This window comes from Formica exsecta, unplaced genomic scaffold (assembly GCF_003651465.1).
Source record: "Formica exsecta isolate Colony F162 unplaced genomic scaffold, ASM365146v1 scaffold258, whole genome shotgun sequence".
In the NCBI taxonomy this organism is placed as follows: domain Eukaryota; kingdom Metazoa; phylum Arthropoda; class Insecta; order Hymenoptera; family Formicidae; genus Formica; species Formica exsecta.
This window is the reverse complement of record NW_021849849.1, coordinates 738,499-759,443: the sequence shown is the minus strand read 5'-3', so window position 1 is coordinate 759,443 and position 20,945 is coordinate 738,499. Positions and strand designations below refer to the sequence as shown.

The following is a 20,945-nucleotide window of genomic DNA, read 5'->3' as shown; positions in this document are numbered from 1 at the left end:
AATACGGCACGTGACCTAATCAATAATATAAAAGATTTAGTCTTAAGCCTCAAATTAAACTCGATTATCTCGAGGATTGAAAGCTCCTGTAATTAGTGTGGCTTATAATCGAATTTAACTTTCGTCGATTGTATGCTACTTTACTCTTAATTTAGCCGTACCTCGAATAATGATAATTAAGAGAGTGAATTTTATATACTACGTAAAAGTTACTTTTCTTCTCTTGTGCAAAATATGACTAATTTGTTCCACTAACATTCAAATCGTACATAACATATTCTTCCGCCAACGCGCATTTTGATCACGACACGTGGCAATTGTTCCTCTAATCACAATCATAACATACACAGTGATAGCCCTACTCCGACCCGTGTACCTATAGGTGTACAGTTCTCATATATTGTGTCAAGGCGAGAGAGCAAACGGGAGAACGAAAGGCACAGAGGTACGGAGCCGAGAATACGAGAGGATAAAACAGTCTGTAACATATGTGTGTGCGTGTGTGTATCTGAATAAGAATAGCCGTAAAATCATTTCCGTTTCCCCTTCTGTCTCGTCACCGACCATGTGAGTCCCAACGTTGGGTTTGGTAGGCAAACGGGGAGTCTTCACGTTGGACCGGTGACGGTATGTTTGTGACGTGGTCCCAACTGGCTCTCATATGCTCCTTTTTCTTGCTGCTGGACGTATTCACCAGGATCAACCGACTTCTGCGGTCGTTGTGCGCATATCTCGATCGGGATCGTTCGTCTCGGAGATACGTGTCCATGTTTCAGTTAAGTGGTGCGTGCCTCTCTAGATTAGTCGTAGTTGGTCGAGTCTTAAACAGTACGCCAGTTCCAAGTAAACCACTCAAAGCAACAGTGTTACATTTCATAACAGCAGTGTTATATTTCTCTTTATTCCCGATATCGCGGTGATGACGATCACGCTGATGATAATCCAAAGTGGCAACGCTTCCTCTTTATGAAATCGAGAGTGTGCTGATTTGGTGATAATCAATTTATTAATATTTTTTTATATTGCAAAGGTACAGTCAGCATTGGCTAAAATTGAAGTAAATGTTATATTTATTAGTGCGATATTAAAAAAAAAAATTTTTATCCATTCTTTTTATTTATATTATATTTTATGCTTCAAGTGAGATAACGAAAGAAAGATATTCTCTTTGAGATAATTACTTATTATTAGCGTCTCTTTTATTTTTTGATCGTATCAATGTTTGATAAGTGATAAACAATCTTATCACAAGATATGTATGACACATCGACGTGATTAGAGTGTAAATAATAGCATTTAAAATACATAATCTATTAAAAGCGTTACGTTTTTTTTCCAATAACATTCAAGATATTAACTCGGCTGTTTGCTGCATACAATAAAATTATCTAGCAAAGTACCGAAAGTTCAAATATATATTTTTTTACAACAAAATAACGTGACATTTTATACCACATATTTTACTGTGTGACTTTCATTTTCTATAGCATAAAATAAGTTATTATATTTTTTTGGACATAAAAGTTAAAAATGAATAAAATATACGTAAAATTAAAATGTAACTACCTTAAAATATAAAAAAATGCAGAATAATGTCAAGATATTTCGTGAAAAGTGAAAGTGCTGTCTTGATATAACTGATATAAGAGTTCATCTTGTCAAAATTTCGAAAAAAGAGCATCCGGCTCTCGCTTAGTCTCGGGTATAATTCGGTAGTTTGAGAGAGACCGTAATTTCCATAATTGAATACAGCAGTTTAGCATTAATTTATTAAGCACCACTTGTTGAAAGTCGTATATATAAAAATTATATTTTATAATCTGTGTTAGCAACGCAATTGTTTCGTAATTTGAAGTGGCGCAGTGGGTCACAATTGATGAGATCAACGTTCTTTCTGGAGAATAATTATGTGTGCGATACATATAGACACTTATCTGAATCTTTCCTTTAATTATGACATCTTTAATCATCGTTGACCGTTTAATTAATCGGCGGTAATTAAAAGAAGCGATAGAAATGATTTAATGAAAAGTTCAGAGATAATGTAAGAATAACGTTAAGGAGAAAATAGCTTTAAAATCGACATTAGAAGATGAATTGGCTGAATTGAAGTACTAAATTGTTGGGAGCTCAAATAGCTCATCTCTAGAATATATTTAATCAAAACATATCAAGAAAAATATCAAGAAAGAAAGAGCGTAAATTGAATAGGTTAGCTCCAATATTTTATCTGAACTGTCAATCTCGGAGTTTATCGTAAATCTTACGAGGAAACTTAAATTTGTTTGTAATTCATGCTTGCCATAATTTAAATTTGAGCCAAAGGCTTAAATTTAATGAAACACAAACTATACAAGGGCAACTAAATTTATTAGCAGGATTTATTAGTATGGCCATGGAAGCGCCAAACTTCTATCGAGCATTGACTCTACGAAAGTAAAAGACGTCACACAGGAGACATTCGTGAAATATTATCGCTACACTTGTCTCGCGTCGATGTCTTGATTCGACGTATTTTTATTTTAATATTTAACATTAATCACAGTTTTAATTTATAGTTTCTATCATCTAGTCACACATATTCAGTTGAAAGGACTGAGCAATTTATCGCTATGCGCTTAATGAGAGATTTATGTTTTGCTTTCAATTTTTTGTGTAATATTCGGTTTTCAGTTTGTCAATGACATCTATTTTTAATGCAATACTAATAAGCGGTATAAAACTAAAAACATGTTTTTCATTTTTAACTCTTTTAAACTTTCCATGCACTCAAACGAAATCAGATTATGCAAATGAATTTTTATTCTGAGAGACGTGAAAAAAACGTAACAAAAAAGAGAATATTGAAGAATACTACGAAGTTATATATACATTATATTCTCGCGGAAGTTCTATGAGAATCCTTGATATAAAAGAACTAACATTTCACATGCAGCAACCTGATATTAGTCGACTATATATGAGGGAAAAAAAAAAATACGTTATATGTAAAGAGAAGTTAATTACTTCTTCTGATTAACGTTACAAAACTCGTGCCTTCATTTCCGTATCGCATATTTCACAAGTGAACAAATACCATGCTGGTGTGCATCTCTTTTATATTTTATCGGCTTTATCCAACTTTGTATTCCAATATTTACCGTTACTGAGAGGCATTGTTTTATATTTCTATACGCACTGATTCATCGTGATTTCGACGCAATTTTTATCACAAAATATACAGTGAACGATATCTAAAGTGTTATAAAAAACTCACGACGTTTTTTTGATTTTCTCTTTAAAATCCCTTTGAAATTTAATATAGTGAAAATAAAAATTTAAATAAATGAATACATGGATAAAATATTTGTAGCTATAAAATAAAATTTACACGTATATCTTGCACAATTGCGAGATATTGGACTAGAATAATAAAATAATAAAATAAATATAAAAGTAAAAAAATATAAAACTATAAAAATAATAAAATAAAATAAAAGAATTTATGGTTAACGTTATATCGAAAAACGTTGCCATTGTTGTCGAGACTTCGACGATTATTCAACAAGAGTGAATAATGAAAATTCCAACAGATGACAAGTGTTACAAAACGCGCGCGATTGTGTGATCACATATGCGTAATCACAATGTAAATTATACGGATTTTCCGCGTATTCGACATATTTAAGCGCACATACATCCCTCGATGCACTTGTGACGCTTGTTGAAAAGCATGGAATAACGAGTCTATTCCGACATATACACCTATATATGTGCCTTACTCATAAACCGCGTTACATACATACTTCGCCATCGGCAATGCACTCGTTTACACCAACTGACATGTCGCACGTGCTACTCGTACAAGACTCAGTCTTAACGGTATACAGTAGACGTGTCTATTATATCTTTTTTAAAGCAGCAGGAAAGATGACAATTTGTTATTTCTCGTTTTTATATGCTTGTTTTAGAATTTTATGTTTTTTGCACGCGTTCGTGTAATCTTTTTTCATATATCATGTCTTTTCTCATATCATTTGTAATCTTTTTAATGCTATGTTTGCGCAACAATTCTATCGGTTTTCCGTGCATTTGCGATACAGCAACGCATGAAGACTGTTGTTTCTGGATTTGACAGCTGTCACGGTTGCCGATCGATACTCTTTACTAGATTATCTCGAAAATTCTCTACCTGAGAGAAAATGTGGTACACTCTAAATTTTACAATATTAACTTCCGCATCAGTTCCCTCTACATTTTTTTATAAACGTAGTTCTCTCGTAAAGAAGCATATATATTCTTACTGTAAGCGACAGCAGCCTCATAAGTTAAAGGCTTAACCGAAAGTGAAGTCATGTAACGTAGAATACTCGTGAAAGTTTTATTTATGTTCTTTTTCGTCCTCAAATACCACAGATCAGTGAAAGTCGTTTCAGTGCCACTGGTTATCCTTGAGCGGCTCCGAAGATCAATATTCTTCTCTTAACGTACTAATTAGCGATTGATACACGTGTGCGGCCATCGAAAATAATAAACAACTTTGAAGGCAACCTAAAAGAATAGCCACTAATTACATGATCTACACGTAAAATATTTATTATTAATATTCCGCATTATTTTTTCTCTGTGTATGCGTGTATAATAATTATCTCTGATAAACAACGATAAGCTTATCAAAATATTTTGCGATGATAACACACACGCAATGAATTCAATTGAATTCTCATGATAAATTGATTCAGTATAAGATCTTTCTCACGTGGTTTTCTTTGAAGAGTTATCGCGCGCAGAGTAAAAATCCTTATCTACAATAATGACAAATCTTGATCGCATTGCCGCGTGCATCCTGACGAAAGAGAAGATCGAAGTTGACGATTATTTGTTTTACTGATTGTGAGCAATAAAGCTAAAAAAGCTATTACCTAATGACGGCGAGACTTTCAATCATTCGAGAGGGATACTCCTGTCGTTACCTGCTCATTTTCGTTTCTGTTTTCAGTTCGATCAGCCAAGAGGCTCACAAAGCTGAATGGATACTTTGGTGCCGTTGCTTCTGACAACTCGGGGTTTATCTACATTATGGCTTCTCTTGTTACTACCACCTGCCTTTCGGAAGAGCTGACAGCACAGGACCTACGGCGGAAATTGTTTTTGTTAGTACAGAATTAATTTTCTGAGTAAAAATGAAGGAAGAATTTATTTTAATGAAATAATCTCTCTTTCCTTCCTTCTCTGAAGTGTCATACTGGAAAATAAAATATAACAAAGTATATCTAAGCTGTTATCAAGAATAATTAAAAATATATTTATGGCTAAATTGACAAAAGCGGACAATAAATATAAAGCAAATAGATTAAATAGCCGTGTGCGTTTCAGATGGGATATGCGAAAATGGATCAGAAAGGAAATGGTCTCCATCTCCGAACGTTTTCCAGAGCTTTCATAATTGACGATGGTATGGAAAGATTCGTGTTCGTGAGCGTGGATAGCGCGATGATAGGAAACGACATCCGACAGGAGGTAACATTATATTTATTATTATGTCACACAATATTACGCAGAGAGGTTTCATTTTTCTAATACATTGGTTTCATATAACCTAGAATAAAAGAGTTGAATATTTGTCTTGCAATTTTTATTTCACGTATTTGATAGAAGGACATATAACGTGGGTATCTGTTAATTCACATTTGCTTACATTATCTTCGCATATTATATAATGTAAAAATCAAAAATTGTACATCTTTTGGCGCATCTTATTGCACAGATAAACCGTACGATTTGCGTTTTACGAGAGCATGCGCTTTTGTCGCAAGACACACGATTATCGCGTGATATTAATCGCGATTTATTTTTTTGCCACAGGTATTGCGCAAATTGCATATCCAATTTGGCGACATGTACACGGAGAGGAACGTGATGATTAGCAGCACGCACACACACTCGAGCCCGGGTGGTTTCATGCTTGACGTGCTTTTCGATTTGACCACATTCGGCTTCGTCCGGGAATCGTTCGACGCCATCGTCAATGGTATCACGAAGGTGAGTCGATACGTAATTACACGGACGATTCGCTTGATTAAAGAGCAGATTAAAGTAGCAGATAATGACTGATATTTATTTTGACATTGCAGAGCATCGAACGTGCTCACGATGCCGTTGTGCCTGGAAGGATCCTCGTTACTCACGGTCAAGTTTTAGACGCTAATATTAATAGGAGTCCGCAGGCGTATCGCAACAACCCGAAATCAGAAAGAGATAAGTAAGTGATAAAGTGGCTGCAATTATTTCACAGAATGAAAACAAGGATTTGTTATGTAATATCTTACTGAGAACATCGATAAAAGTATCTTCTGTTTTAAAAGAGCCAAGCAAATTTATGTTGCTCCAAATGCTTAATTAGATAATCGCCCGCACACATTATGTTATCTGCTAGTTAATTTTAAGTGATGCAATGAGTAGACACTTTTAAAATAAAAGAATTATTATATAATTATTACGGATGGTATTTGTGGCATTAGATATATAAGAATATAAATATAGCGGTATGTTCAAATAACGAGCGATCAATTCACGCTGCAATTGCTTATTGTTAGTAAGAGGATTACAGACTGCATTAAGCGCACGTTGAATATTCGGACTATTAATTCTCAGAATATTCAAAGCATTCGTGTTTAATGCGTGTTACATTATGTACAATATATGTACGTTTACCCGTTTGCAAGTCTATGTAAGCGCTTACATTCTCGTAAATATACATAATATGCGAACGTTCACTTATTGACAGACGTGGATTTCAATTAACTGATATTTTGAAATATTTATCGTCGGTAATGCGTTTTTCGAAAAAAGCTTGCATTGAGGATTAATATTTCCTGTTCTGTTACCAGATACGAGCATGACGTAGACAAAATACTAACACAGATGCAATTTATCGGAGCAGACGATAAGCCTCTCGGCGTCATAAATTGGTTCGCCGTACATCCGACTAGCATGAACAATACCAATCGCCTAGTTTCCAGCGACAATATGGGCTATGCTTCAATTCTCTTTGAGAAAATGATGAGTAATAATACCACGATCGGCAAGGTAAGCTTCCGTTAATGGATAGGCATCGTTAAATTATGTCGTTGTCATACATTATGTCGACATTATACACACTGCAAGAGTTATACCGGTGCTCTGTACAAAACATCAGTAATATATATATATACATAGTGTCCTATGGAAAATTACTGAAATTAATCAACTGTCATTTTTAAACGTGTATAGGGAGCAGGGAAAGTAAAATATCTTCTAATAGTGGGCATTTTATTTACATATATATTAAAAACAATTGGAGATGTTTTTATCATTTAATAAATGTTTTTTAAAAAATGCCAAGTATTGATAATCTCTTTCAGAAACTATAAAGAATTTTATGGAACATCTCTTTTGAGTTGTCACTCACCATGAAAAAAATTTGATTTCTGTTTTAATTCTGATGGTACGCACTTTGAAACTATATATCGATATTATAAGATTGCCAATATTTGGCATTTTGTAATAAACATATTATATATTATATAATTGATATATAAATAAAATTGCTATAAATGTTCTCTATTAGAAGATATTTTACTGTCTCTGCTCTCTATGTGCCTTTAAAAATGACAGCTAATTAGTTAGCAGTTTCTCGTAAGATATCCTGTATTATGGATACTATTGTAAGAGTAAAATTCATAATAATGAAAAAATTGTATGCGCTTGCGGCGGATCCTAATGAATCGTGCAAAATTAAATACACGAATGTTTCGACGTTCAAATAAATGTGCACACTTATAAATATTTCAGGTCGCGTGCGGATAGTAGTTTTACGAGTTTTTCTGTTCTCTTGCTCTATGTGCACAGATGATTGCGTGCGTCTACTATTATTATCTCCTTTTTTGTTATCAGGCTGACTCCATTTGTCCTTCTTGTCATGTTGGCGCTGCATACTTTGCTTGTTTTTCTCTTTGTTTTCTTTCTTTTTTATCATTCGACGTTATTAATCCTTAAACGTTGCGTTGCTACTGCGATAACAATTTACATTTACATTTCATGTAGCATTAATCGGAATTTCAATAAAAAATTCTCGGTTAAGTACTGTTTGGTGGCAAATTGCAAAAATATGAACCATTAATGTAATGCAAGCTGCTCGTTTCATACAAGCGTATTACGATATCACAATGAATCATACTTTCGCTTGCGGGATTACGCGGGAATTCTACCAAAACAATTACGAGTTAACGTTACTTTATTTTCATTCAAAATATAAGTTGCATTTCCCATCGTGGTACGTGCAATTAAATTCTAAATATATTTATGACATCATAGCATATTCATTTTTCACACTTATTGTACACGTGTTGTCTGTGGGAAAGCGTGTTTTTTTTTCCAAACATCTACGTGAATCTACATTTAAAAAACTATAGGAATTAAATTAATTTTATTTAAATAATAATGTTTATTACAATAGAAAAATAATTTTATGTATTTGCAATTCACATAATATCTTTATTTAGGGACAGTTCGTGGCAGCCTTCGCCTCGACCAACCTCGGTGACGTTTCGCCAAACACACGTGGTCCCAAGTGTGAATTCTCTGGGAAGAAATGCTCCGACCAGTATACGTGTTCCGGAAAAAAGGAGATGTGCTTCGCTTCCGGTCCTGGCGAGAATATGTTCGAGAGCACGAGCATCATCGCTCACAAGATTTACCAGGAGGCCGCGGTAAGTGCGCCGCTTCTTGCCATTTATAATTTCAAATGTAACGATGGTATGTCGAATACTTTCTGAAATGGCTCGCGATATCCGCTTTAAAAAGTCGAGCAAAAAGATTCGACGGTTTCTCCAGCTACGTGCCGTTTATAAATACCAAAAATAAATGTTAATTGAACATAAAGGCATTGATTAGCAATGCCGCTATATATAGCGTGAAAATGATATATAATTGGAAAGCGTGGACTTCATGAAATTTCACGGCGGTGCGCGTAAGTTCAAGCGCTCCAACAAAGAGGCAGGAACTGAACGTGTTATTGCTCCCTGATAGGGCATTGTTGTTTGCGCACTTCCTTCTATATATGTGTGTATGGTTAATTATGTCTAGTGAAACTCTTATTAGCTGTACAAACGAAGCCACCGACGCATTGAGATAGTTATCGAGTGAATTAAGTAACATTATACGCGCAGCGCGATCCATTAAGAGCGATACGCTAATTAAGAATGAGCGCTGCGAGGCATTGGCACTGAAAGTATTGCATTAACTCATTAAAGGCCACGACATTAATGTACTACAAAAGAGAGAATTTTAATTACATACACGCACAAAGTGATCAATTTTTTACCTCCCAAAAATCTAAAAATAACATTATGATTATTAAATAAGATTAACAATTTAATATTTTACTTATCAATTATATAGCTAAATAAAATAAAAGAATTTAATGACAAAAAAATGCAACCGCTAGCACTTTTTTTTTCGCTAGTTTTAAATCAATACGATTGAGAATAAGGAAAGAAAACTGTTCTTCTCGTAATCTTTTTTGAGATTTATTACAATTAGCATGTCTCTTCTCGTTCCTTTGAAAACTTTTTAATGATATATTAGTAGTTATTGGAGAGAGAAATAAAGCTATTTACACATTATTGAAGAAACAACTTAGACGTTATTAGAAAAACAATACTGTTTACATTTCATTTTTCTTTGAAAAATCACATATTACCTCCTTATCGTCAAGTTCCTCTTCATTGAATAGAAGTTGAATGACAGCAAGCTAGGTCGGAAATTCAATATCCGATGAAAAATAATCTCGATTGTGATATTCTGCGTCGTGAATAGAAATAAAGTTAGATTAAACGCGAGAATATAAAATTCATTGTATATCTATTTTCATTTCAATGCAAATCAATTTTACATAATTGTATCATCATTATTATTATCATCAATTTTTTATACAAGTTTTCTTTTCTCTTTAAGTTTATTATATGACATATTTTTTATGCGTATGTGGAGTTACAAAAAAAAACTTAACAACTATTTTTCGCACTTTTAAGAAAATCCATTTTATGATCTGCTGATCATGTTGCCTGTATAATTTCTGGATGTATATATTTAATTTTTCTTTTTTGCTTTATTTTAATTTATTTTAATTTAATTTTTTATTTTAAACTTTTCAGTTCTGTGGAATAAACTTAAAATTCAACTCTAATTTGAAATTCAAATCACTATACATTATTGCACATGGATTGTAAACATTTTCAAATATAAGATAGAAAATCATTTATCCTTCCCGAGAAAAAATAGTCATAAGATCATATATGGCCATATATGATTTTATATAATCACATAAGTCCATTTTTCCTCGGGTTTCTATATAAATTACTTGTGATACTATATATCTATATATTTCGGTTGTACGATATACCTAAGATTGAACGCAAAAGGGGCGTCTTGAGGATAGGTGAAATTTATGTTGTTACGTCGTAGTGTCATCGTAAATATAAATCAATACCTTAGACATGCGCGGTTTTAATTCGATTTTAATACCAAATAATTCTCTTTTCAAGGGATGCAAAATGCCTTTGTGCAAGTTTCTGATGGAATATAAAATAAATAGATAGAGAACTAGATTTCAGTTATCCGTAGAAATAATCGGATTACGCGCGTTGGCGTAATTAAATGCAATCAGGCATTTCTCGAATTAGACTGTCGGATAATAAGATTAAGAACTAAGACAAGACTACATTTGACACAAGGCAAGATGAAATATTGTATCAGCAGAAAGATCGATATTTTTCATCATAATCTCAATTATATAAATTATGTAAATACTTATCGCAGTTTTTATCAAAAACACGTAATCCTCGACGACACCTTTAAAAAATTTTTTATGTCTAAAAATAGACGAACCAAAATTTTCTTTTTTTTTTTTTTGCTATCGTCAACCACAATGTCCAGTAACCTAATTAAACGTAGCCCAATTGAAAACAAAGTTCGCTGTCGCATTGACTAGCAGACTGATTATTTCGACGCTATTTACACATTATAGCGACCGTGCCGCTAATAATGCTTCTCGTAGTCGTAGCTGTTATAGTGCGCGGGCGAAACGTACTTGACAATCGGCACCGGCTTCGGGTGTATCGCCGGTCCTACCTTCTTCACGACGGCATTGAAACCGTTGTGATCATCCGCCGTGTATTCGACGATACGCACGCTTCCATCGGGCTCGTTGACGCTGTACGAGCCGTGGACGACGTCGCCGTCTCGCACCTCGTGCTGCGTCTTCACATCGCCAGTGTGAGGATCGTGCACTCCGTAATTGAACGAGTATCTCGGATGCGACTGCAACAATGACAACAACGCGGTGTTATTACACTAAAAAAATGTACCAAATTAAAAAAACAATATTTTTTATTAAAAAAATTGTTTATTTAAATATTTGCAAAGGAATTAGTTATTTCAATCAAGCAGCAAATATATTTGAATTAATAAAATATAATAAAATAAAAGGGAAGTATGCTATTATTTGTAAATAAAAACAGAATTTATTTTTTTATCTTTATTATACTAAATTACTTCCTTTAAAAAAACATTTTTAATTTTTGGCTGCTTGTTTTAAAAATGCAGGTTTTCTTTATTTTAATAAATAATTTTTCATTTTCACATATATAAATATTTTTTTATATTAAAATTTTAAATATTTTAAAAATTATAATTTTTATTACATGCAACTAATAATTTATTTAATATAACAAAACATTTTTGGAAACAAAGTACATATTTATCTAATTGTAAGTAAAAAATTCAATATTAACAAAATGTATTTATTTGATTTAAAGAAATTTTATTTTTAATGCGTATAGCGCGAGTTTACGACAAGTAGTATACTGCCTTGTCTGGCGCAAGCGGTCTTTAGCCACTTAATATACTGCACGCCAGGAGCTGGCATTATTCGAATTGCGGATTTACATTGTATTTCCCGATCTGTGTTACATGTTTTTACATGTTACTGGCAACAATTTTGATTTTTCGTAATCATAATATGGATCATACATAGAATCGAATTTTGCTATGTCTGAACGGAAAATGTGCCGCCGCGCGATATTACCGTTGAGTTGCCACTTCTAGTGACAATTAACATCGCGAGAAAGCGACGACAATAAGCGTTGCGGAAATAGAGTCGACAATGAGATACGGCGAGGAAATACCGTCGTCAGACGCCTCTTTTCAGAGACAGGAATCTAAATTAACATACGCGCCCCAGGTGGCCTGGAAACACATCTTTCCGCCCATAAAACACGGTCTAGCGGTCACGAGACTTGAAACATCTTAATACTTTTCAGGAAGCCGTGCGTGCGAGGATTTATATTAAACGCTAATTAGCGAGTAAACGAGTTGAAACGTGAATCTGTACAAAAAATACAGGCGTTTTTCCCTTGAAACCCAGATACGCTAAGTATTTTTGTAATTAAATTACGTCAATGTTAAAGAACTTTTAGAGAGAATTTTGAAGAATTTTTCGCAGGAATTTTGAAAGATTCGCGAAACATCGCGGGATATTTTCACAAAAATCGTTACACGCTCTCTCGCGATTACTGGCGATAACGAGTAAATGTCAAATACGGCGTTTGTAAAAGTGTATGAAAAAAAAAAAAAATACTCACGTAGTAATCGTGTTCCTGCTCGACGTGTTTATAGCCATGATCCAGGGATGCGTCCACGTGTAAGGGTGCGGCGGACACCGCGTGCACCGGGACGGCGACTGTCGGCAGAACTTTGTATCCGACGTATCCATCGGATCCTACGTATTCATCAGCGACATCGGTGTAATCGCTATAGGACAGGCCATGGCCATTGTAGCCGCTGAGAACAACCGCGTTACCGCACGCCAATATGGCGCAGAGGAGAGAAACCGTCTGAAAATCGCAATACGCGATCGTAAATTTCTTCTGTGGGAAAACGACATTGTTAACGAAGTTATGCCAAGCTGTGTGTCAAGGATTCTACAGCGTCTTCTGTCTTCTTTTTTTTTTCTCTCTTTTTCTTCTTCACGATACTTTCTCGATATTTTCCGATCGCGTTTCATGCGCGGAATAAGCGTACAAAGTACAACCGCGGATACAATTGAATCTCTCTGTGCACCGTAGATTCTTATCGATCGATGCGAGATCTCGATTGAGAGAGAGAAAGAAATTGAGTTTGGATAGTCATCGAAATTGATTTATCTGAAAAAGTCTCATTACATCTTTGGATCAAGAGCGCCCTTTTCACTTTCACGCCGACTTGTGTTACCCGGAGGGATAGATCGTATAAGTCAATACAACGTCGCGGAAGTGGTTAAGAATCTCATTTCCGTCGCAATGAAAATGATACATCGCGAATAGGAAAAGGTTTATTACACCCTTGGCAAGAAAATTCATGCCCGAGAAAAGTAACGTGAATTTTTTGATACTTTAGAATAAACTAGAGAATCGAAATGAAACGAAGAAGATATCGGAATTCTGAAGTATCCAAAAGCTGAAAATTTGAACACTGGAAATGTGATAGCAACATTTTTTTAAACGTATGATTTTAAAGGTGTGCAATATTTAATAAATTAAATGTTGCATTTAAAGTTATACAAATAGATTATTTATTAAGCAAATATTTTTTTAAATAAAAAGCTACACAGAAGAATATTAATATTACGAAAAATTCTGAAGATTGTTAGAATGCTAACACAAACATTTACGTGAAGGCGACATTTCAAAATTGCAAAAATTTATGAAATTATAAGAAATTTTAAATTATAAACATTAATAAATTATAAAAATGTTTAAAGAAGCAATAATTTAAAATGTTCAATATTCAATATGATAAGAAAATGATTTACCGAGTAATTTCATGAAAATAAAAAATGATTACTTTTACTCTATTTAGTCTTATATAAATATAATGCTAAAAGGCTACAGATTAGTTAAAAATTAAACTTAATTATTGAATACGTACAAATAAATGATTTCTCATCTAACTTTTTCGAAATCTATATATCATTCTATATCATTGATTTTCTCTTGATATTATAATAACAAAGATATTTTTTCTTAATTAAAGCTTAAGGGAATAATTTTGAAATGTCTTGTATATCATCAGTTTAATAAAAAACAAAATTCTGGTTTCATCTTTTTTACTCTTTTGGCAAAAGAATTCAGAAAGTTAGATAAATGTCTATCCGGCTATTCCACGTGATATTCGGAGCAAGATTGCAACGAGTATTCTAGCGAGCAAAAAATAAGAGAGAGATAAGGGAAATCCACGATAAGCGCCGCCAGAAAAAAGGTTCTCTCGAACGCGGCCGATAGAAAAGAACGACGCACACACACACACATACACTCGCACACAGAGAGCCAACCATCCACCCGTTCATACCGCACAACCGTGTCGCGTGGACCTTTTCTCTCCGTACCTTCAGCATGATGTGTTTCCACGTTTCCGCTTACACCACGTTTTACTGTATGCGAGACCGTCGAGTCGCGAAGTCACTGATAGCATTATTCACAGACGATGGGCTTATATTCATCTCCCACCTCACTATGGGTCCGTTCCGGGCAAAAGCTCTCGGCCTCGGGTGCCACCACTCTTCAGGTTGGTGTAGTCATACCCTCCCCGGATCTTTTTGTTTGTATGTGTGAGAAAACGCACACGTCGCGATCTCCACGTGGTGGAATACACCGACGTTAATAGCTTGTGCGAAAATCTCGAAAGGGACTCGATCATCTGGTATTCGGTCATCACGCTCATCGATTCGATGGAACGTATGAACGAAAGAAAGATTGATAGCCGTTACAAAGGTTACGGGATAGAGTTCGGCTCGCTGGTTAATTGAACGGGATGGATAGGATAGAGCTGCTTGTTCTTCCAGCTCACGGACGTCACTCGTGCGAATCCTGCAGTTAGTCGTTAAAGATGTAGCAGATTGATTTGACCGTCAGAGACGATTATGTTGAAAGGATAGGAGAGGTAATCGCCGGCGGATAAACCTTATTTCTCGAGTTGTTCGCGTTCTTACTGTGTGTTTAGGAATAATTCATTCTAATGAAATCCGAAACGGCGGAAGGCAGTCAAGTGAACGTGAAATTGAATGGGAATCAATTTAAGAGTGAATGCGAGCGTTAAATGATTCGGTATCTTTTATCGTCATCTTAACGGAAAGATATGTTCGCGTTTAATTATTTTAACCGCGGCAAACTCGTGCACTTTATGAATAATAATTATTGAAAAGGAAGATTCAATAATATTGGATCAAAATTTAATTCATATTTACATTCAAAAATCTAAGTTTGACTGAAAAAAAAAAACAGAAATTAAAAATCCTTTTCTCTAATTTAAAAAAATGCAGATGTAAAAATATTTTTGTCGTTAACAGGATGAGGAAAATTTTTTATTTATATTAAATTTTATATTACTAAAAATTAAGTTTTCAACAAACTTTGCACTTTTAAAAAGAGATTTGGATTTTTATTCCATCTTTCTGAGATTAATTATATTTACATATTACATTCCCTTATTACTCGGTTTAATTACAATTTTCAGCGCAAGGGTTGCAGAAGGAGCGCCCGATTACTTATGCATCATTGTTTCTGCGCGTATAAACATTACGCCACGTTTCTCTCTCCTACAAGTTACTTGTTAGCGTAACAGTAGCAAATGCTCTTTCACTTCTCTGTTCGAAGCCGAATTAAAACCGTCCTTTTTTTTTTTTGTGGAACAGCTCACGCATTTTTTTTCCCGCGAAAAGAACGCGTACGTAATTATATGGTGAAATTTACACCGGATTCTATTGGCCGCGACATAAAATCGCACTACGCATTACAGAATATCTTGAGAAAAAGCTAAAAATATATTTTTTTATTACGAAAAACTCATTACCATATGCTTAGAAATTTTTGTAAGACTTTTATGAAATTCAGGATTAACGGCTGTGTGCTTTTTATAAGAAATAAACATAGTATCAGCTTTTTTAAAGATATTTTCTTTTACACAGATTTTACTTTATACGATCTCTCTTATTTAAAAATTGCAATATGGGAAAAAATTTATAGAATATTATTCTTCGATGGAAATGACGTTCTTAAAAAGGAAACGTCTTAATTCTTGCAAGTTTTGGTCGGCAAAGGCGTGGTACTTCTGGTCTATTCCTCGCTTACGCAATTCTCGACAAAGCCCGTTTGTCTTCGCAACGAGTAATGCTATTTCTTGCCTCGCACGTAAGGTACACATCACCATCGTTCCATGAACGTAACTAACTTTAAAAGAAAAAAGATCGGTCCCGCCCGAATGATTACCGGCGCGACCTATCTGGATCAAGATCATAAGCGACAAAACCTTTCGATCTCAGCCCAAATTCTTTTGTTGCGCATTTACGTAATATTAAACCGGACGTTATTATTCAATGTTTCCCTGAGATTGCGTGAGTCCATTATTTTCGTGTGATGTGACGAAATTTATTACTTTAATAATTTCATGTGTATATAACGCGCGATTTTTTGTATGATTGCTCGCGGAGTAATAAGAAATTAGTTTGATCGATCACTTAAAGCTTCTCTCTCATCATTTATTTTTTAGCTTGTCACAAACTTATATTTTCGCGCAGAAAAATTATTTTCTTACGGCAAATAAATTTATCCTAAGAAAGTTACGATATATATATGTAAAATTATAATCAATGCGTATTTCACGTTACATTTATTAAAATAAATACGCAATGTCTCCTGTTATCCGATCCGCTTCTCGTTTATCACGCAGGCTGGATCTATGTAATGCTGCGCGAGCTGAATCGCCCGATCGTCGTCACGCTCGCGGACATTTCGCAATCGACGCGGAATCGCGCTCCAAATTCAGATTTTTGTATGCGACACGGTGCGTTTTCCAACTCTTCTCTTTTTCTTTTTTTATTGCTCTACCAATGGCATTGCTTACTGGACGCATAATTGAAGGTTACCCGCTTCCGCGCGGACCATTTCGTTAACCGTCGAAATATCTCCGCTTTCTTTCGACTTCGCGAAGCCAGCCCCGTTTCTTACGCAGTCGCTTATTACTCGACACGATGACTGTGGCAACAGAATTTCATAAGGGAATCTGGTGCCACGCTGAGTTAAGTTCGGTCATCTACTTGGGCGTTTGTCGAGAAGACGACGATAACGACGACGATGACGACAATGAAGTAGATTTTCACAGATAATTTATTCTCCAAGCGGGACTTACCTAATGCTCTTTTCGTATCTATAATACTTGAGAAGATAAGTGAAATCATAATTAGGGTGACCCGTAGAAGAAACGCTTTTCTAAAAGAGCAGTTATATCATATCTTAATAAATACTTAAAAAAAAATAAATAAAATAAAATAAAAAAGAAAATGTCACAAGAATATAAATTAATATGCAAAATACATGCTTTACATATAAAAGTAGTTTTATTATATATATAGCCTATGGTTCTTTATAGAAAATTCATTGTAACGGTCTTAATCTCACATTATACCGTATTATATTTACCGTTTCCCATCCGTTTCGAAAGGACAAAAACTAGTGTGCAAGAAACGATGACAGGATCGCGATGAGATCAATTCGTTTATCCCCGATCGCGTAATATGTGTCAGCATCCGCTGGTTGATTGTGAGTGAGTGAATTATGCAATCGTATATTCTTTGTGGACTCCAATTTAGATGATAAAACAGAGCGTGACTATTGACACGTAACAATAGACTTGTCTAAGGGTCGTAACGGTAAGAGTAACAGATATACTGTCGTAACGACCCTTTTTGACCGCCTCTGTAATTCAAGATGTTATCTGTCCGTTCATAAAACGCATTCGCTACAAAATCATTTTTTAAAAGGCGAGCTATCTTCGACGAGATTTATAGGTTTACCGCCAACGCGGTAGGAGATTCGTTACGGTAAATATAATATGACGCATTCCATTTACGTGAGATTTTATTGTCACGTAAAAAATAAACATGTTTGCGAATCAATGAAAAATTTATATTTACATTTTTGCAATACAATTTCAAGATTTTCGCCACGGTAAACAATTTGAATTATTTGTTATTTGAATCCGTGCACTTTTCGGGTTTATGCTCAGTCATGCACACGCTCGGATTAGTAAAACATACCTAGTTTTTTTTATTTTCACCGGCATGCAACTAAATTTCTGTTTTTGCGACTGTGGCAGATCATCACAAAAACGCGAGAAGAAAAACTATGGGAATTTGTTTTATATCAGTTTTATATTTTTTTAAATCAAAATAGTTGCAGAACACGCGCTTTGCAATATTAAGTCGATATTAAACATCGTGTGATGTCTTTGTTTTTCTCTCCGCTTCTCACATAACAGAAATTTGACAAACTTTCTTTGTTATATCAATATATTGACAGAACATTGTGGCAATATTCCCGCTCTCTCGAAAATATTTGATCGCAGGAATTCTTTGGCAAATGCCACGTGTGTAATTATTTATCTTTCCCGCCTAATTCTATGGCCAAAAGAGAAAAGAATACAATCACGTTCGTCACGCAATAGCCATGCGACAGCAAATATGTCGTTCTTACTTTTTCGCGTCTCTTCGAAAGATGGATCTTTCAGCAAGTCTATTTTGTCATCGGTGAAGTCTAGCGTTCCACTCCGTGACCTGGAAGAGACCTACAAACCGTCTCCGTTACGATTCTAATAACCGTGAAGTCGTGAAAGGTTTACTCGTGACCGTAATGCCAAAGAGCTCGGCAGATACGCTCGATGATACGTGAACAAATGTACTGTAGACTGTAATGGAATGAATGGCACCCTTATTATGTATATAATGGCAACTTCGAGAGAAATATAGCGCAATATAAAATTGAGAAACGTCGTATTGAGCGAGACTTTCTATCAAATTAAGTCCCACAGTTCGTTTAAACAGATTGAGTTCAGGGTTGATCTTGTTTGCTAAAACATTAAGGTTTTTTTTTTTTTTTATACAACGGACCGTTTTGAGAGATAAAATGAGAAAAGGCGCGGGGGGACATATCAATATTAAATCTCCGGCAACGTTGGATTAGCCTTTAATTAAGTCTTATCAGCTAAAGCAAAGGCAGGTCAAAATCTGTTTTTACTCGCCGAATCGTCAAACGACGCCCACATCTCGTTTTAATTAATCTGTCCCCCGTTTTATCGAAACCAATTTGCACGCGGTGGACCTCCGTTTGACTTGTTGCGGCTCTGTATACAAAGAGCCCTCGGAGAGAGACTCGTTCTCCCCGTCCTTTTCGCTTGCTCTCCTCCTGTCACGTCTGTGTCAATTCCACAGGCGCTTTACGTGGCGTGGCCCCGCGATATACGTGACGCAACGTATTGTTTACGAGGCGCATTTCAATACAATCGTGTGAGAAACGTGCGCGCTCGCGCGCCAGCAAAACGTGGGGAAGAAATGTCCCGGCGTATCCTTGGCACACCCCGAACTTACGCTCGGTACTTAGTGGCTTCGCGTCTCTCTCTCTCTCTCTCTCTCTTTCTTCTGAGGCCGCTTTCGACTCACAACCTAATTCGGCAAGTCCTTCTTGTTCCGGCTCGGATACTCAAGGATAAGTAGTTTCCTCGCGTATGTAGCGATCCATCATCCACCCGCCGACGCCGCGATTTTATTAGCATTCCTTGTAGTTATACTTGCTACCACGTCTCCTCGGAGTTCTCGTAATCTTTTTACGGTACACGATAATTCCGGCGGAATTGCTCCTCGTGCTATCTAAATGGCTCGCGGTAAAACGATGCCTGTTCAGGATGTGTCTTCGGGTTGTTCAATTGCAGATAAAATTGCATAGCTGACTAGAATGCGTTTCAAAGACCAAACTTAATTCGGAAACTTTACTTTAAACAACATTTAATAGGAAGAACGCAAACAACTTTCGCATCAATTTAATACTTTAGTAATACAAAACTTTTAACAATACGCGCGAAATTTTGTATTACAAAGTTGTACTATGTTAAACGTTAAACGTCCCGATAAACACACGCACGTTTCCTCACCTTGAAGTAAATAAATTCATTCTACAATGTAATGGAGCGTTCTAACATACGACGTACAACGTAATAATTTACGTGCATCCGATAAGGCGCATGACATTGGAGCATCGGTAAATTTTCCAGGCGGTTAAGCACGAGGCGCGATACAATGGAAACCGCTAATGGTATAAAATGATAAGTCTAATATAAGATCAGCCGATCGGCTAATTATCCCGGTTTCCGTAGCGGCTTTAGCTGCACTCCGGAATTTACAGACAATGGCAGTAGCTTGAATGGAGCTTCAACTTGAATGAAACGTGCCGCGAGAGAGCTGTGGATTAAACGCAAACAATTTACCTTCTCCGCAGTAATTAAATTTGTACGATTTTAAACGAATAAATGAATTGGTTGAAAATAAAAATGTTTTCTTCTCTATCCGCACAAAGAGTTTGCAATTAATTACATATAATTGAAACGTTATATAATTTTCTCGCGGTAGTCAAATGAACAGTCCCCACGCTGACACGTGGAGCGCGCTAATGTATAAATGGAAGTTTATTTAAATGACAAAGTGATTCAGCAGCGGTTTCTAACGATGTGTAACGACGATCGGCTCTGTCATTCGCGATTCAATGGCATGCTGCCAGCGGAATACTTACGGTCGTTACGTAGCGCGTCTGCGTTTCGCGAGGAAAGGCGAGAAGTGCCGTGTATTACGGTACGTAGAGTATAGTGTGACGTTCCTTTCGCGGGTAAAAGTGTTCCGACATGTTTTCCAGAATGGTCGTTTAGAAAATGCGTCGCGACGGATGCGCTTGTTATTCCGGAGCGGCGTAAGCGCGAGGGGGTAATATATGTAGCTGACGCGTTCCTGCATTCGAATTTCGCGCACACACAATTTGCCATTCAATGGCAAACAAGAGTGAAACCTCTCC

At 35.6% G+C, this 20,945-nt stretch overlaps 2 protein-coding genes across 2 annotated transcripts in view; one reads left to right on the top strand and one right to left on the bottom strand.

Annotated features, from left to right (window-relative positions):
- Nucleotides 1-20,945, top strand: part of LOC115236574 (neutral ceramidase) — a 35,414-nt gene continuing 14,469 nt past the window's right edge. Inside the window, 8 exon segments of the mRNA XM_029809104.1 lie at nucleotides 1-783; nucleotides 4,979-5,088; nucleotides 5,090-5,132; nucleotides 5,356-5,499; nucleotides 5,845-6,021; nucleotides 6,114-6,241; nucleotides 6,870-7,068; nucleotides 8,523-8,729. Coding sequence (XP_029664964.1) covers nucleotides 5,009-5,088; nucleotides 5,090-5,132; nucleotides 5,356-5,499; nucleotides 5,845-6,021; nucleotides 6,114-6,241; nucleotides 6,870-7,068; nucleotides 8,523-8,729 — 978 coding nt within the window. The 5' untranslated portion in view covers nucleotides 1-783; nucleotides 4,979-5,008.
- LOC115236575 (cuticle protein 7-like) lies at nucleotides 9,533-14,581 on the bottom strand. Its single transcript, XM_029809106.1, has 3 exons — nucleotides 14,444-14,581; nucleotides 12,663-12,914; nucleotides 9,533-11,340 (listed from the first exon to the last, which is right to left on the bottom strand). The coding sequence occupies exons 1-3, from the start codon at nucleotides 14,450-14,452 to the stop codon at nucleotides 11,059-11,061; spliced, it is 543 nt and encodes a 180-aa protein (XP_029664966.1). The 5' UTR covers nucleotides 14,453-14,581; the 3' UTR covers nucleotides 9,533-11,058.

Bases quoted from the DNA above. Each gene is read 5' to 3' on its own strand.
- LOC115236575 (XM_029809106.1), bottom strand. The intron at 11,341-12,662 runs GTGAGTATTTTT...TCATTGTTGCAG, and splicing joins AGCAGGAACACGATTACTAC to TCGCATCCGAGATACTCGTT.